General features: G+C 45.1%; 3 protein-coding genes across 3 annotated transcripts in view; 1 reads left to right on the top strand and 2 right to left on the bottom strand.

Annotated features, from left to right (window-relative positions):
- Positions 1 to 7,723: 7,723 nt before the first annotated feature.
- LOC109462076 (alpha-N-acetylneuraminide alpha-2,8-sialyltransferase-like) lies at positions 7,724 to 12,950 on the bottom strand. Its single transcript, XM_019758575.1, has 8 exons — positions 12,856 to 12,950; positions 12,483 to 12,680; positions 11,429 to 11,570; positions 10,862 to 10,974; positions 9,859 to 9,951; positions 9,127 to 9,298; positions 8,789 to 8,873; positions 7,724 to 8,625 (listed from the first exon to the last, which is right to left on the bottom strand). Exons 1-8 carry the CDS (start codon positions 12,948 to 12,950, stop codon positions 8,393 to 8,395), a joined length of 1,131 nt encoding a protein of 376 aa, XP_019614134.1. The 3' UTR covers positions 7,724 to 8,392.
- A 162-nt stretch (positions 12,951 to 13,112) lies between these two features.
- LOC109462111 lies at positions 13,113 to 15,127 on the bottom strand. Its single transcript, XM_019758611.1, has 2 exons — positions 15,027 to 15,127; positions 13,113 to 13,715 (listed from the first exon to the last, which is right to left on the bottom strand). Exon 2 carries the CDS (start codon positions 13,689 to 13,691, stop codon positions 13,203 to 13,205), a length of 489 nt encoding a protein of 162 aa, XP_019614170.1. The 5' UTR covers positions 13,692 to 13,715; positions 15,027 to 15,127; the 3' UTR covers positions 13,113 to 13,202.
- A 2,019-nt stretch (positions 15,128 to 17,146) lies between these two features.
- Positions 17,147 to 18,603, top strand: part of LOC109462075 (acrosin-like) — a 3,991-nt gene continuing 2,534 nt past the window's right edge. Inside the window, exons 1-2 of the mRNA XM_019758574.1 lie at positions 17,147 to 17,692; positions 18,277 to 18,440. Coding sequence (XP_019614133.1) covers positions 17,147 to 17,692; positions 18,277 to 18,440 — 710 coding nt within the window. The remainder of the gene's footprint in view (positions 17,693 to 18,276; positions 18,441 to 18,603) is intronic.

Genomic DNA, 18,603 nt, shown 5'->3' with positions numbered 1-18,603 from the left:
GGTGGGTACAGTGTGTATGTGGGTGGGTACAGTGTGTATGTGGGTAGGTACAGTGTGTGGTGGTGGGTACAGTGTGTATGTGGGTGGGTACAGTGTGTATGTGGGTGGGTACAGTGTGTGGGTGGGTGGGTACAGTGTGTATGTGGGTGGGTACAGTGTGTATGTGGGTGGGTACAGTGTGTATGTGGGTGGGTACAGTGTGTGGGTGGGTGGGTACAGTGTGCATGTGGGTGGGTACAGTGTGTATGTGGGTGGGTACAGTGTGTATGTGGGTGGGCACGTGTGTGGGTGGGTACAGTGTGTATGTGGGGGGTACAGTGTGTATGTTGGTGGGTGGGCACGTGGGTGGGTGGGTACAGTGTGTATGTGGGTGGGTACGTGGGTGGGTACAGTGTGTATGTGGGTGGGTACGTGGGTGGGTGGGTACAGTGTGTATGTGGGTGGGTACAGTGTGTAGGTGGGTGGGTACAGTGTGTGGGTGGGTGGGTACAGTGTGTATGTGGGTGGGTACAGTGTGTATGTGGGTGGGTACAGTGTGTATGTGGGTGGGTACAGTGTGTATGTGGGTGGGTGGGTACAGTGTGTATGTGGGTGGGTACAGTGTGTTTGTGGGTGGGCAAGTGGGTGGGTGGGTACAGTGTGTATGTGGGTGGGTACAGTGTGTATGTGGGTGGGTACAGTGATTGACTCCATGAACCACAACGTACATAGCGAAACCCATTTTAATTCATGGTCAACCATCTTAACAATTTCCTTTCTTTTGAGTATTAGTTATGTCGCCACCACGAAAGAGCGCCCGCGTAGCGGGGAGACGAGAATAACTGGGTCCCCCGCAACCGACCGACGGGGCAACACCTGAAGGCGAGATAACACCACCATCTCGCAAGGTTCCCAACAAACCCAAACTGACCATGAAGACACTCCAGCAACAGCTGCAAGATTTACAACAGATCACAGCACAGCTGGTGGACAAACTGGACTCCAGCACGCCGGGCCATGGCCCAACGGGCGTGTTATCCCATCAAAACCCAGCTCACAGCAGAGCTGAGCCTGAGACAAGCAGCCAGAATAACACCCTGCAAACTTTGCAAAACAACTATGTCACTACCCACAGCTCGGCACCCATCAGTTCAACCGGAGTGTCAGTGTCTGACTGTATATATGCAACAAGCGTGTTACCTGCAAGCAGGGTCAACACGGCCGATAGGACACAATCTCCCATTGAGTACAACAACTCCTTTATCCCAGGCTACAGGGATTATACCGGTGTACACCACAAACAGTTCATGGGGCCTGCAATATCTCCCTCCAACTACTGGTAATCCGACTGGCCAAGTGCAAGGCCTTGGCGCAACATTGGCCTCTAGCATCATAGGTACACCTTCAGTTACCCATACTGTTACCACTGCCACTTGTGTACAGCCAACGTCAGCACTTGGAAATCCTGTCTCAGCGCGAAGCCTTGATGATGAGCTCTTCAAAGCAGGAGTACACCTCCCGCTTGACACGGGCATTTCCGAAGCAATGAAGGAAAAAATATGGCAAGACAAATTTGTTGATTTTAAGCAACTACTGCCTAATACCCGCACAAAAGCCCAGTACACAGTCAACCTAGAATCCTCAACAGGATTACCAACGCTGACGTTGGCCAATACTTCAGAGTAACAAGCGGGCCCTCACTTTTGCCCAATGGTCGACGGCTTTTTCCATTTACCAGTTTATTTACATTCAGAAGCATCTCACGCGTAGTTCCCAGTTAATCTCATATGGGTACCTGATCCGGTCCATGGCAGACCGAGGTGGACAATGGAGCAAGTACGATACGCTTTTCAGACAGCTCAAACAGGTCTCCCCCGGTTTGCCATGGGATGTACCACATATGCAACTTTATGTTGATGCCTTTGCCTATGTACGTGCCCCACATCCCACCCCTGACTCATATGATCGAAAGACCATCCCTAGCCCCATCCCTAGAGGCCATTGTTTTCGATTCCACACACAGGGGAATAAGTGCCTCGTGGCGAGCTGCCCATACAGGCATGACTGTCCCATCTGTGCAGGAGCACACAAAATCTTCACCTGCCCCAAAAAAGATCAGCCCAAGTTTACCCACACCAGTAAACGTTGAGAAAATTTCACTTTATCTGGAGGGCTACCCTGAAAGGGAGAAGGATTACATTGTCAAGGGTTTCACTTATGGTTTTCCTTTAGAATACTTTGGCCCGCGAAACAGAGATACAACTAAGGTCATGGTACCAAATCCCACTCAATTTGCAATCATCCAAGAGAAACTCCAACTAGAATTAGAACTTGGGCGAATATCGGGTCCTTACACGACAAAGCCATTCCCAAACCTATTTCTATCTCCCATATATGCAGTTCCAAAAAAGACCCCAGGAAATTACCGCATCATACATGACCTATCCTTTCCAGACGGAAATTCAGTTAACGATGGTATCCCCAAAGAGTTAGCATCTGTCTCTTATGCTAATATTGACAATGCCATCCGACACATAAAGTTGCTTGGGCCAGGATGTTTCTTGGCGAAAACGGATATACAATCAGCTTTTCGTATTGTCCCGGTCCACCCTAATGATTACCATCTACTAGGATTCTATCTCAACAACGGCTTCTATTATGACCGATGTCTACCAATGGGTTCGTCAACATCATGTGCAATTTTTGAGGCCGTCAGTACGGCACTGGAGTGGATAGCTATAAACAAGCTAAACATCCGCTATCCCACTCATATATTAGATGATTTTTTATTTGCAAATCAGACATATTCCTCTTGTGAGCAGGATCTTGTTACTTTCGGCAACATGTGTCAGGATGTAGGAGTTCCTCTGTCACCTGAGAAAACCTTCCACCCAGATACGGTTATGTCATTTCTGGGTATAGAGCTTGACACAAAGATAATGGAGGCGAGATTGCCCAAGGACAAGCTCCAAAAGTGTAAGAACACAATACAAGAATTCCTACGACACACATGTGTTTCTTTGAAACAAATCCAGTCTCTAGTGGGCTTACTGAACCACGTATGCCAGGTGGTCACCCCTGGACGTGCTTTTCTAAGACGTCTTATCGACCTAACCAAAGCCAATTCAAGCAAAACATTTCCCATTCAAATCAATCCTGGAATACGGCATGACTTACAAATGTGGGGAAACTTCCTTGATACTTTCAATGGGAAATCTTTTTTCATCGATGATCACTTCACTTTAGACTCTACTTTGAACTTATACACAGATGCAGCAGGCTCATTAGGATATGGTGCAGTGTTTGGCTCACAATGGCTCTATGGAGCTTGGCCACAGGCTCTGCATACTACTAACATTACCATCTTAGAATTCTATCCCATCGTATTGGCTCTATATATTTGGGGCCATCAATGGTCTAACAAAAGTATCCTACTTCACACGGACAACCTGGCCCTGGTCCATATTATCAATAGACAAACATCTCGCAACCCTAGGATCATGCCCCTGATACGTCGATTTGTATTGATAAGCCTACGTAGAAATATCCGCTGTAAAGCAGTACACATCCCAGGGAAGAATAACGAAATGGCTGACTGTTTGTCTCGCTTGCAGGTCGAACAGTTCCACAAGAGATACCCCCACATGGAATCACAGCCAGTGCCCGTGCCCCCCCCCATCTCCTGCCCAGCAACTTAATAGGATAACAGATGATTTATTGTTCCAATCATTAGCACCTTCAACTATCCATGCCTACAAAACAGCTTGGCATCATTTCCGTCAATTCATGGTACAAGTCCATGGCATGGATATCCCAAACCTACCTATCCCAGAAATTATGGTGGGTCATTTCATCTCCCACTTACATGAAACAGGGTACGCACCTTCATCCAAGCTCTCGGCGATCGGTTTTGTACATAAAATACTAAACCTTGAAGACCCTACTACAACCTTTCCCATCCGTAAACTAATGCACTCCATCCAAAAGCATCATGTTCCCGATAGCAGATTGCCTATATCCCCCTACATATTGTCAAAACTGATTGGTTCCTTAGCATGCATTGATATCAAGCCCTACGACCAATGCCTATATAAAGCAATGTTCTCTCTGATGTACTATGCTTTTGCCCGCATTAGCGAAGTTACAATTGCCCCGGCATCCCAACACACCCTAATGTTGGCAGACCTTCACGGTATCTCCGACCAAAATGGCAGCCTAACTTCTTACGTGGTATGCTTTAAGTCGTACAAGCACAGCATGCCTTCTGCACAATCCACTATTGCAATCTCAGCACAACCAAATAGCCCTCACTGCCCCGTACAAAGCCTGACCCAATACCTACGCTTGAGAGGAGGAAAACCAGGGCACCTGTTCCTACGTAATGACGGCTGCCCAGTTAGCAGCGACAATTTCGCAAAAGCTCTAAAAAGTTGTGTGCTTCAAGCCAATTTAGATCCTCAGAAATACACTTCGCACTCCTTCCGTATCGGTGCTGCTACGCAGGCGGCCCTACAGGGAGTACCAGATTCCACACTCCGTTTACTAGGGAGATGGTCCTCTGATGCGTTCAAAAAGTACATTCGAACATGATGTATAATACAATGAAGCCACAGGGCGCAAAGCAGATATGTGTGAAATAACAGGCACGTCTTGGCGAGTTGCCTTCGTGCCTCCATCGAATACAGGATAAAATCCCCATTGTTACACTGTTAACTGGCACTGGCCATGAGTTGTGAATCAGAATGTCGTATCTTTGTTGCTAGACTGCTGCCTTGTCCGCTCGTAAAATGTTATTACATGTTAGAGCAGTCATATGTTAGAACAGTTGTACGGTCACTATTACTGTATAACATGTTTGCTATACTCCTTTGTCCTTATCGGCATGCCAAATTACCAAAGTCAGTTGATAGACTCGAACGTTATAGTTAGTTGTTAGCTATAGGAGTCGAACTTTGACTGCAACAGTAGGACTGTGTACCCAAATCAAGTGCGGGCCTACCCAAATCAAGTGCGGGCCTACCCAAATCAAGTGCGGGCCTACCCAAATCAAGTGCGGGCCTACCCAAATCAAGTGCGGGCCTACCCAAATCAAGTGCGGGCCTACCCAAATCAAGTGCGGGCCTACCCAAATCAACTACGTAATGCGTTATAGCCACTTGGAATTTATCGTAAAGCGTATTGAAAAATCGAGAAGTTTCCGAATTCAGCATAGATCGTTGTCGGGACCCCCCTTGCAGGCCCCCTTTCCTGAGCTGTCTCCTGAAGTCTGGTAGAGGTTATACAGCTAGAACTTAATGTGTAGACTCAGACGTGCCCCTCTGGGCAAAACCTACAATTGAAGTTGACGGCTGCAAATTAGAGGTAGGAGATCGGGTCGCGCAGTTGGCTGACCTGTAGGCAAGGCTAGCTTCCGTTGAGTTGACACACCGAGCCTCGGGTCATCCCACAAGTGTATAGTATGTCGTGGAAAAATGTTCACCCCACACAGAAGTCCTCACACAGAAGGAAAAGGTGTCATTTAATGGATATGACCAGAGCTATGGGATATGACAATTAGATTAGATCAGGATAGGTTGAAAGTGAGCTATAATTAACGTTTTGATCAGATACATCAATTATGTTCCTTGGTTGGGTGGAGGACAGGGGATTTCAGACAGATGGAGAGTCGCAAGCGACGGCATTGTTAAGTTCAAGCAGCCTGAAAGGCAGGTCGTAAAAACGTTTACAAACGCCTATACAGTCACTGTATAATGGACTGGTAAGCTTGAAAAAAACTTACAATTTCCATAATGAACTTGAAATCAGGAAGTGTACTCATACCAAAACTTCATGCCACTTATCCCACCTACTAACCCCTGTACTTGAGGACAATCTGTCGTCCCTAGGCTCGGCCTCGACAAGATCCTCAAGACCACCCTACTAATACCAAAGCCTCACCATCTCATCATAAAAAAAACAACTTTAAAGTTCCGCCGCATTAGGTCCGCCAAGTTTCCTTCCCGTCATGCTAAGAAAATTACGTCAAGTGCTAAACACAATCAGACTCGCCTTTATTACGTCAAAGCCATCGCCTCTATACACTTCTGCCAAAATGAACACACAACCAGGTAGGCTTTCAATTACTGCTCTTTCCAAACATACCGCTAGGTGTCGTCCTTACACTGTAGGCCTGTGACAGGTCCCACAATGCACCTCACTCAACTTTGACCTGCCCCATTGCATGACGGGAAACAAAATGGCGGCGCCCATAAAATCCAGGTAAAATAGAACAGGTTTTGCTATCGCAAACCTGTAACTATCGTTGTATAAATTCAACTTCTCCTCGCTTTTCAGTTATTGTAGAAATTGTTCCTTCCAAATCCTAACTTCCTATCAAAGAATAAACTATTGTCTTCTCTAACGTTTCTTGCTCTCTTTTTTAGTAGACTAATGGTCACAGCTTGACTAATGGAACTTTTATACTGCCGTGCTTTTGCGTGGGATTTAGTTCAGCGTGCAGTGGTTGCACTTGCGCCCTCTGGCGTCCCGTTTGGGAAGGGCAGATCAGGAAGGTCCGAACTGCTCACTTGCAGAAAACCAGAGCTGCCGACACGAAGTAGAATTGTACCTGCAGATACATAAAGGAATTGTTTTGTTGACTAAGTGGCTAAAATGTTTCACAGCTCAGGCCAATAGATACTGTCTTGCGACTTTCTAATCTGCTTGAAGATTAAGCACTAAATAAAAGACCAAAGCTAAAGAGGTTCAATTTGCCTTGACTGGCCAAATAGAAGGAACAGGATCTTGTAATTGAACACTTTTCTGGTCCTAAGCTACATACATACAGTCAGTAGCTATGAAACAAACTTTCTAAGAATTTGGATTTTCTAAACATCTAATGCCCTTTCAAGATCAATGTGACATGAAAATGACACGACTGGTTTCAAACTTTATTAAAAAGGATATCAAAAGTTACAAAATAGATTAGATGCAGCAATATCAAAACATTGTAGCTCAGGTTGCATCCAGGGTTTTCAACCATTGATCTCGAAAAGTCACAAGTACTAGAATAGAAGCGAAATACATGAAAAATCAAAGCTGCATGAGAACGAAAGACTTCGTCACTACACAAAAAATAAATTGATTTGTTTTTTGTTTAGTGACGAAGTCAGCCATTCTTGTACTGGAATAGCACAATACATTTAGAACAGTGATTATAAATCAGGTAAAAACAATATTTACAAACTACAAGACTTGACCTTATTAGGAAGATAAAGAAAGACCTAACATGCATGGCTGTGGTTCGTGAATTAAGAACTTCACTTCTAAAATCCATACATTTACATGTACATGTACCATGACATCGGACAGCAAAGTACATTTGACGTCTGCCTTACTGTACAATTATTACACGTTACAATATTTCTAGGGGTACCAATCCCTAGCACTAAAACTCACATCTTGAGATCAAATTTTTAGGTCTACAATAGTGTTACAATTTACACTGATAAAAACTTGTAAACCTCTTTCTATTGCAGGACATTTGTACTGCAGCTGATCGGTTGAGTCGACTTTGGATTTACCATGACAGCACCCATATGCATCCACACTTACATTATCTATGCATGCCTGGCATCTCTCATCAAGGCTAAGCAAGACTCTAACTTTAAAATGTTAAATATAGTTGATTACATTTTATTATTTTTCTAGAATATCCAAAGTCAGGGCAAACTGATGGCTTCTTATGTAAAAATTTAATTATTAAAATCTTAATCACACAGACGCAATGTTTAGACTTTTTATTCTTCTTGTATAAATCCTCTGAATGGTCATCATTCCTTCAACAAGTAAGAAATTGTATACACAGATCTGTACTGCGTCATGATGATTTGGAAGCAACTACAGAAGCACAAGCAAACCCACAAATAAACGCACGGAAAATAAAACAACACCTCCGCGCAAAATTATTGACACAAAACAAGACGACTATTTCATAACGAATTCTACAAACATAAACAGACGAATGAAATTTCAAGCTAAGAGCTAGATAGCCCGTTTGCCAGACTGTTCCCAGGGCCAATATACTAAGCTAGTCCCCAGGTAGACTGGCCTTAGAGCCGAGAAGCTAACCTTGCTCCTGCCCCTGGCTACTGTCCTGCACCCAGGCTAGCCCTGGAGGCAGGAGCTACTAGTATAGCCTGTATAACGTTGATGTCTCTGCATCTGGCCTGGTAACAGATTGGGACCCAGGCTAGCTCTGGAGCCGGACTGGGAGCCGAGGAGCTGGCCTTTATACTGACCCTGGCAACAGTCTGGCACCCAGGCTAGCTCTGGAGCTGAGGAGCTGGCATGTATACTGGCCCTGGCAACAGTCTGGCACCCAGGCTAGCCCTGGAGCTGAGGAACTGGCATGTATACTGGCCCTGATGATTATCTAAGAACAGGGTTTAGTGACAAGCTCAATGATTCCTCTCGCATGGAGCTGGACTAGCTGGTAGAACTCCCTGTCCATGCGATGCCAGGGGTTGTCGGCACCCTTGTCCCGCAAGTTCCCGCCGTAGTGGTGGTACTGCAGCGGACTGGCCCGCCGGTCCCGGTCGAACGGCCAGAAGCCGAACACCCTCACCCGCTCACAGAACGACAGCGCCGCGCTGATCATGTAGAACCCTGCGAAAGGAAATGTATATCATCACAATTAAACAGTTAACAGTTCCATATAGATATAATTCTAGCATCACATCCTCGTGATGCTTTCTTGCTATCTCGTCGCCCTACTAAAAGTTGCATTTCATCATCATACATGATCATTATCGTCGTCATCATGTTTCACCTGAAGTCAAACTCCGTTCCTCCAGACCTCTCCTCGCCCAGAAGTCGAACATGTTTCTCCTGTGCTCGGGGTTGTTTAGAAACACCTGAGGAAACAGTGAACAACATGAACCAGGGTGAACAACACTCTCATTTCATTTTTATCAGTAGTGCTTAAAATCTTACGAGTACACTTTGACAACTCAAAAAGTAAGCAAGCTAGGTATTTTTATATAGAATGGATTGGCGCGGTTCTTGCTACAATATTTACCTTGTTTGGGACGTTCTGGTTGTGTAAGAAGAAAATTCTATACCCTAAGTATCTTCCAACCTGATGAAATTATTTACGGGAATGTTTACCTTATTTGGGACGTTCCGGTCGCTGAGAATCTTCTGGAGGTCGAGAAGTATCTTCTTACTTTTCCCAGGAGTCATGAAAGGGAAGGTCAAGACGCTGCTGCGGTAGTACTTGTACACCGAGACGTAGTTCTTAAAGGTGCTCACCCATCTAGATTTCTTAAGGTGCCCAAACCTGCAGAATCAAGGCGGTCCAACGGTTAGGGCAGTTTAGTCAAAAGTAAAGATTCTGGGTTGGCATCCCTGGCCAAAGACAATGTCGTGCTCTAAAGAAATTTACTCTCTTTCCACCGTTTTCTTAACTCCTAAAAATGGTAAAGTACAAACTAGAACTGGGAACACGAAGCACATGGAGAAATATATCATTTAAGAAATAGATGGCAAAAAGAAATGTATCATGATATATTTTTTCATCGTTTTCCTTGTTTAATGGCGGCGAAAATTGGACAACGTTTCAGAAGTTTTTGACGAGTCTACACTACACATGCAATTTTAAATGTGTGGATCTCTTAAGTAAGGAGGTGATGTGTATACCAGTATATTCATTTTCTCTCCAAATTGTACCAAGGGCTGTATATGATTGAAATGGTGTGCGATTTCAAGTATTGTATTGATAAGTAAAAGAATGCTGTGTACATATATTTTCCCTACCGAAGTGTACAAAATTAGAGTCAGATGGTGTACATGTGAAAGAAAGCTAGCATTGAGTGAAACTATGCAGGTTTTTTTACTTACTTGGTATTTACGATGTCTGCATTACAGGTGAACAGATGGGTCCTGATGCCAGAGTCTTTCATGAACTTCGTCAACACAGGAGGGAAGTTAAACCTAAATGAAGATCAAAGAAAACATCCTTAGATCCTTGATAATTGCAGGACTGTAAAGTTAGCGTTGTTATGCTTACATGCCAACATGTTATAAGTAGACATGTAGGTAGTTTTACCAGGCTTCGGGAGGCGGCTGGAAAGAAGTCGGCCAAAATAGAGAGATAACATGCCAGGGGAGTTTGCTGGAGAGAACAGTTTGCCGCACCCGGGCATACTATCTCTCTATTTGGCTGATTTGTACTCTTTCCAGCCCCCACCCGAAGCCTGGTGGAGGCTATGTTGTAGGTACAACTATCTTTTCATCTGCTAGTATTTCTGTAGGAACGCATTTGTGCTAGGTTGCCTTAAAGATTATCAATATTTGGTGTTTGAATTTCTTCAAACAAAAGAGAATTATATGATATATATAAGTACAAAATGTAATGATGTATTCCAAATCTACAATTTTGTAAAATTTGTAAGTCGTTTAAATATTGTATGAAATACAATGTGCGGCAACTTACACTTAAAATCAAGGTAGCATTTGTAAAAAAAGACATACATACAATCTTGTTTGTTTTTGAAGTCTTTTTGGTCTGTCTTTAGTCTCTTTACTCTTTCTATCCAATATAAGTCAAGCAGTTGGATAAATCCTCTGACATATCTTGAACTATGTGATACTTGTTCCTCTTCTTCTTCTCCTAACAGTGACCTCTGACCTGAACTAATGTTGTGTCTGTTACCATGGTAACTAGTGTAGGGTTACACCATGTTGCAATTTCATAGCAGGAGGGATTTAGACTCCTGTCTGACCATATATATGAATGTGTTTTGAGTACGAATTAACAGAGCAGACCATAATGCGAAGGTAAACATTATGCGTTTGCTTTGCAAATATACTGTTGCCTTTCTAGTTGACTTATCTTTCCTACCTAATGACAAACTCAGCCTGGTCAATCCTTTGCCCACAGCCGCTGTTAACAAGGATCCCGCTATTCCCAACGATACTGCACTCTTTGTAGCTGGCATTTGCAAATGGCATTTCCTATAGAGAAAGAAAGGAAGATAGTAGGTCATTCGCGTTTTCTTCCTAAGGTTTCTGCTCTTGTATTGTGCAACATACGTTTTGATGCTATCATGGTGTTTGTGTTTTAGTTTATGAAGTTTGTAGTATATCAACCCAAGCCACAACAGATCATGCACCTACATCAAACAATATTGGTTCTAGAATACAAAGCAAGCGTATTCAAAAAGTATAACCAAATAGATGACCACTACCCTACTAGCATGAAAGTTCATCTGTGTTGGTACATGTATACTTCATTACGACAAAAAGGGTTAAGTTCTTTCCAATTTACTCAATGTTGGAAAGGACATTTATTTAACCCTTTTTGTCATACTGCACTATTAGTTAGACAGTTGGGACAAGTTTATTGTGAAAACAAAACAGGAGAAAATGGTACCTAGAACAAAACATTTCTTTCTGGGGATAGACTTACTTGGGGTTGGTACTTGTGCAAGCTTTCTGGGATGTAGAATTTATTGTTTCTGTGTGCGAATCCGATGCTAGTGTTCGGCTGAGTGTTCTGCTGGGTGAGCACCAACAACTCCCGGGTGTGAGTGGACTCTTCTAGTTCCCTCCTAGTGTGTGGCAAGAGCAGAAATGTTGCAAAAAATCGTGCCATAAGCATAACATGATCTGAAAGCATATGTAACAATTTGGGTCCGTCTTGGTGTTTTTTTTCAACAACGTGTGGCAAAAGCAAAGTGTTACCAAGAATGCTAGACAGTAACTTTTTATGTTTACCAAAGGAAAACATATTGTTTTTGTTACGTTTCCTCTTCTTCTCCAAACAGTGACCTCTGACCTGACTGAACCAGACGGCTGGCGCAACGGTAACTGGTGTTGGGTTACATCATGTTGCAATTTTATTGTAGGCGGGATTTATACTTCTGTCATAATATCTGTGAATGTGTTTGAGTTAGAATCAACAGAGCAGACCATATACAAAGGTAAACATTGCCAAAAAACAGTTACTCAAGCAACTGGATATGATTTTGGATATGATTTCCAAAATCATATCCAGTTGCTTGAGTGACTGCTTTTTGGCATATCGTATAGCCTGGATGTCTAACCTTCATCGACGTAAAGGTAAACATTATACATTTGCTAGTCATTGTTACTAATGTTACTTAATCATCAGTTAAACATTAGGCAAAATACATATAAAGAATTAAGGCACCCGGAGCCCTAAATGTGATTCATCATCATCATCCACTGTGTTCTGCGTCTACAGTCGTGTGGAAATGTCCTGTAGCCGAATTCAGTCTTTCTTCATCTCTTTCCACTGTGCCTTCTGCCTCGCGAGCTCTCTGAGCTCCTTGAGTTTCTTTTCTGTTGTGGGAGGGCCTAGCCCTCTGCGCTTCAGGTCTCCCTTCAGTAATGTCTCCCCCTGCGAGCTTTATATCTCTTGGAGCTAAGGAATGAAAATTCCAGAGCTTTTTGTGCAGGTGTGTCTCGCTTAAATTTGATAGGACATGAAAATAACGTACCTGATTTGCTGCACGGCGAGTTTGTTAAAGCTCCACGGCCGAGAGTCGATCTTGCCTAGGATCCGAAGCAGTTCCCCCGGCGGTCGGTGGGTGGCGTTGTTTTTGGCCAAGGCGCTGCTGTTGTGAAAAACGGGGTCGTCCAATAACTCCCTGACGAAGGGGTCCAAGTGTGGCACAGGGGGTGTAGTGACGGGAGCCCTGGAACACACCCATATTAGAAATGGTATAGTCCATAAATGATAAAGTTCTTTGAGGCATAAAACAACTAAAGTAATTTATGTGCCAAGGTTTGAGTGGTTCTTCTGCTGCCTTCATCATTGCAGTAATGACTGGATCTGCTAGGTGTCGCTGCAGCGACAATGCAGTCCCACACGTGACTAAGCTATCCTCCGATGGAGCGCCATCTAGCGGCGGAAAGCAGACCACGAAAATCTTCCGAGAACTTCGTAGACACTCAGTCTCACACATGATCTATGTTGTTTTGAATGCGTTTCTTTGACTGTAGACCTCACGAGGACTTATATACATTTTCTTTTAATCATAAATGTCCTTAGCCCCAACGTGCGTTACCATGCTTCGGGAGGCGGTCGGGTGCAACAAACTGTACTCTCTAGAGGACCAACTCCCCCGGCATGTTATTTCCCTATTTGGCCAACTTCTGCTCTTTCCAGCTGCCTCCAGAAGCCTGGTAGAGGCTAGCTATACCTCCCAAACTTAGCCCTACCTTTGCGTGTTGTTTCTTGTCGCGTCTTTCGTCGTGTCCCTGTCTGGAATCATCGCGTCCCTGTCTGGAATCATCGCGTCCCTGTCTGGAATCGTCCCGTCCCTGTCTAGAAGCGTCGTGTCCTTGTCTGGAATCGTCCCGTCCCTGTCTAGAAGCGTCGTGTCCCTGTCGGGAATCCTCGCGTCCCTGTCGGGAAGCGTCGCGTTCCTGTCGGGAATCGTCGCGTCCCTGTCTAGAAGCGTCGTGTCCCTGTCGGGAAGTGTCGTGTTCCTGTCTGGAATCGTCGCGTCCCTGTTGAGCAGCGTCGTGTTCCTGTCGGGAATCGTCGCGTCTCTGTCGGGAATCGTCGCGTCTCTGGTGGCAAGCGGGCTGAGGCGGCGACCAACTCCCGACAGTCGTGAGTACGCGAATAGTCCGCCCAGCAGGGATAGCGTCATCAATGTCGTCATCACGAGGAAAGCCGCTGATTGGTGCAGACGAAACATCGCCCGATGCGCATGCTAAAAAGGCTGAAAAAAACGCGGGAAACATATCAAAAGTTACGTCGATGAAGGTAATAAGATACGTCAAAAAACAGTTACTCAAGCAACTGGATATAATTTTGGAAACGGTCAGACGTTCCAGGTAGCATCCACTACCTTTCGCCAGAGAATGGTTAGAAAACTCTCCAGTGTCACTGACGAAAGGTAGTGGATGCATGATAACTGAAACGTCTGACTGTTTCCAAAATCATATCCAGTTGCTTGGAAAAAAGATACAAGATACAAGATACAAGATCTCTTTATTGGAAATCGCAGTGTTGCCACTGAATTAAAACCAATTTACATTTCAAAATAAGGAATTCATTAAAAGGTGGAATTCATTAAAAGCTGGACTTCATTATAGTTCACAAATATGGACAAATTATACACACACATTACAAAAAGAGGCAAGTTACTGTCCGTGCTGGTTTACAAGTCTTGTCATGTACGGCACACAAGAGTTCAAGTACCGCTTCGTTCTGGCTTTCGGACAGTTCAGTTTGTGGTTGTTGCGTGTTACTCTTCCTGTGATCTGAGCCCTAGGTGGTGGAAGCCAGTCCCTGAACTCAGAGCCTAGCAAGGACCTAGCAAACTTCAGAGTCAGCTGTTCACGCCTAGAGGCAAGTGTTGTCAGTCCGAGGTGCTGCAGAGCATGTGAATTCCTTACTCCAAACATTCCTTACTCCATTTACTTAGACTGGAATCCGTTGGATTCAATTTCTGAAGGTACTAAGGGGTGTGCTACGTTTTTGATTTTCTAGGCCTCTTTTGGGAATCTCCGCCTGGACTATTACACAGCTTGTACCTACTGTACAGAACTGGTGTGTTGCGCCTTGGGCGGATTTCAGGGTTAACAGAAGGGACGGCCAATAAATAGGGCGTGACCAAAAAGGTAAAGCATCAGTTCAACTTTAGTTGCAGCATTTGCTAACCCTTTTCCCGATTTCACGGTGAAGCAACATACATAGAGACTTAAGTAAACGCTCCAATCACATACTATTACGTTACCACCCAAATATACGTATATGTTTCATCCAATACACCTAAATCCTGCCCGTTTTTATTTATTTTATTTATTTATTTATTGTTTATTTCAGGCTCAATGGCCCATAGCACAGACACACAACATTACACAAACACATCTAAAATAAAACATCTAAGTGGGTACAAATAGATAAAAGACTGTCGAGCCCTTACGGTGGGCGGACCAGTCTACAGTAGTGGCTCCAGAATGGGCTAGAGCAGAAGGTCTCCGAGCGGAGCAGCCCACCAACAAATCTTGAGAAAGACCGGACTCACCTGAGGTGCCTTTTGCTACAGCGTTGCCTAGGAAACGTGTCTTCAGAGTGTTGCAAGTCGACAAGGTGTCCTTCTAACGTTGCTAGATTCGAAAGTTGCCTTTCTAAGGTAGTTAAGTGACGCGTATGTCCCCCTCTGACCGCCACTAGCCTGACTCTATACGGCTGATGACCAAAACCTGCCCGGTAGGTTTCGGGTAGCAATCGCCTCCGGGTCCTTAAATTATACCTACATCGTTTCTAAGAAGCGAGAAGAAGCCAAATTATCGTAATTATTAGACTACATGTCCATAGTACATAAAATTAGCACTAGCTGAAACTGAAACTGTTTATTCACATTGATTGGCAGCCAATATGCATTGTTGGCTGAACTGCACAAGTGATTACATGTTTAAAAAGCTTGAAAGAGATACACATTAAAAAGCACAACATTGACGATTAAAATTAAATAGATTTAACATTTTGTAGGTCGGTCCATTAAAACAGAGGCGGACTACTATTTACAAATCTTGGTTAATGAGGCTTATTGCCTAAAACAGAAAAGATTTCCTCAGTCTTTCAGTTCTGAACTTCGGTATGGAGATGTGGTTTCCATTTCTCAGGGACCGTAGCTAGCTTGTACATTGTACACTAGCTTGTGCATTGTATATATTCATTGCAAACTGTGACGTCTTTCCTGTGACCTGTACTGAACCCAGTGGGTATTTGCGTACAATAAAGGTCTTCATTCATTCATTCTTAATGCTAATCTCCTAAAAAGTGGGGTCGTGCGGCGTAGCGGCAGAGTGCTCGACTTGGAACCAAGAGGTCCGGTGTGTACATGGCGATTTGCCGGCTCTCTCTGTCCGTGGCTACCACCTGTATCTGTAATCTGTATAGCCGGTATAACCGCCCTTCGGCGTAACACACCAGCTTCGCAGGCACGCGGCGCGGCGGCAGCTAGCTATATCACACCGAACGACTTGTTACACTCAATCTTTGCACATTCGATTGCAGGAGTTGTTTAAAGCTTTCTAGTGATGATGCCCCGACTGTGCTTGGTGGCAACGAGTTCCAGTCTACGATAGTACCGTTTCTCTGATCCACAGCGATGGCAACGCACCATGCTTCTAGGGAAGACGCCGCTGCCAATTTCCGTCTCGTAAACGGTCGTCGCCTTTCCGAACGGTCGTCGCCTTAGCTTTCCGAACGGTCGTCGCCTTTTCTCAGAACGGTCGTCGCCTTTCCGAACGGTTGTCGCCATTTCCGAGTGACCGAACTACCGAACTAAAATTCATGTAGGATGAATAAAGGTGTGTCAGAGGGGGGGGGGGGTTAACTTTAATGTCCATTAAATGTAGCCTCCACCAGGCTTCCTGAGGCTGCCGGAAAGAGTAGAAATCGGCCAGATAGAGAGATACTAGTAGCATGTCAGGGGAGTTGGTCTGCCAGGGAGAACAGTTAGCCTCTCCAACTCCCCTGGCCGTTCGGAAAGGCGACGACCGTTTACGAGACGGAAATTTGCGACGCCGCTGTCTTCACTGCCGTAAGAAAACTTTCACCACTTTCTCCTGAAGATCCGTGACGGATGGAAAAAGAAGCGCGAAATTTAAACGTGAGCTCAGACAAAGCTGCGCAGAACAGATGCGCATAGAGGTCTGTGGTTCGACCGGTTTCGTCTATGTACACTTTGACCCGTACCTGTAACTTGTCCGGGCAGTTTGGCGTTTGCAGAGATTTTCGCGTTTGTTTCCTGAATTCAACGTAGAAATGGTCTTGTTCGTTTCTTGAGGTCGGAAGAAGTGTTCGGAGTAGGTCGTGTCTTCGCAAGTGTAACCGAGGAGCTTGGTCTGACACTTGCAAGACTTTCAACTTCAAGGCTTATCGCTGTCTTTGTGCGTGGTCGTCAGCAAGGACAAGATCTAGGAAGATCACTCTGACTTTCACCTCTTGTTTTAACCCACGGACACTAGAAGGGGACTAATTTTCATCAACAGAAGTACGGAGAACTTGGACGTACTGTACTACTACAACTTCCCCTCAGTTACCGAAGAACATAGATCTGCTGTACGCTAGAAAAGCGCCGGGAAAAGCCATAAATTTGAGTTTTATTGACTTAAAAGACAGGGGTGCCTATCGACGATGGGAGATGACTCTTGTGGCGGTGGAGGGGTTTTTAGTGATACCGGAGGGGGGTTCAGCGGCGGTGGAGGGGGTTTTAGTGATACCGGAGGGGGTTTCAGTGGCGGTGGAGGGGGTTTTAGCGACACCGGTGGGGGATTTGGTGGCGGCAGTGGTTTCAGTACCGGCCACGGGTTCAACCACGGCGTGCATCACGGAACCGGGGGTCCTGGGTTCCATTCCCAGCCACCGCACCACGCAAGTACAACAGCAGTCACCAGCGGAGGTGTGAACAGCTACACCAGGCCCAGGATCCGGACCGGAGTAGAAAAAAGGATGGTCGCGTTGGTCTGCATCTTCATCTTCGCCGTAAAGTGTGTAGTCGGCGGGATCGTCCTGACCGCCATAGGGGCTTCGACCGACAGTCAGTCCGGTTCTCCTCTGTTGCTGGTGATCGGGCCCGTCCTGATGTGTGTGGGCTTCGTACTCTTCGTGATCGGGTCCTTTCGTTTCGCTAGCTGCAAAGACATGACGACTGCCCGGCAGTCAGGCCAGCCCATGGACCAGGTCTGCTTTCCTTCTTCTTTTTGTTAAATTCAGGTTTCTTCTACAATTTCAAACTTCATTTCGTAATGTTTGTTGCAATAGCATTCAAATGAAACGCAAATAACGTTTCTAAAGCAGTATATTTTTGTCTGGCCAGCCCATGGTCCAGGTATCTTTTCCTTTTTGTTTTTTTTTAAACATTGGGTGATTGAGAGGGAATGATATGATGATTCTTCTTGAATTGTGTATTGTCAAGGGAGTTGATCCGCTTAAGAGTACAGTTTGCTATCTATATTTCTTGGTCAAGACACAAAAATAATCATAGAAAACTCCCAAAAGATAATGTGCTCCATGCTTTCCTGTATTTTTGTTCATTGTACACAAGTGTATTGAGATGAAAACTTCTGCATCGCACTAGTTATGGATGTATTACAATATCTAATAAAATGTGCCGTGGCGGACAAGGAAAAGTGAAGAAAAAAAGAGTACAGTTTGCCACTCCTGCCAGATTTGGCTAATTTCTACTCTTTTTAGTGGCCTGGTAGAAATTCACTGTAGCCTCTACCAGGCCTCGAAAAGCTGCTGAACGTACTGTTGTTTCACAGGTGTCTCGGGTTGTGACGTCGTCAGGCGCCCCCCAGCCCGGAGGGGGCCAGACTGTGATGCTACACCCGATCTATTTGGTCGGTCCCGGGGGTCCTAGCGCGTCAGCCGGGGCGGCCCCCCATCCCACGGCTCCTCCCCACCCCTACCCTGCAGACCCCCCTGCGTGAGTACTGCTTTTTTGGGGGGGGGGCAAGAACAAGTTTCTGCTTGAACAGAAATACTTGTTAGTCCTGAATCAATGGTAACAGCTTGTGTGTGTGTGTGTGTGTGTGTGTGTGTGTGTGTGTGTGTGTGTGTGTGTGTGTGTGTGTGTGTGTGTGTGTGTG

This window comes from Branchiostoma belcheri, unplaced genomic scaffold (genome assembly GCF_001625305.1).
Source record: "Branchiostoma belcheri isolate BF01 breed outbred unplaced genomic scaffold, Haploidv18h27 scaffold99, whole genome shotgun sequence".
Taxonomy (NCBI): Eukaryota; Metazoa; Chordata; class Leptocardii; order Amphioxiformes; family Branchiostomatidae; genus Branchiostoma; species Branchiostoma belcheri.
This window is presented reverse-complemented; position numbering and strand designations above follow the sequence as displayed.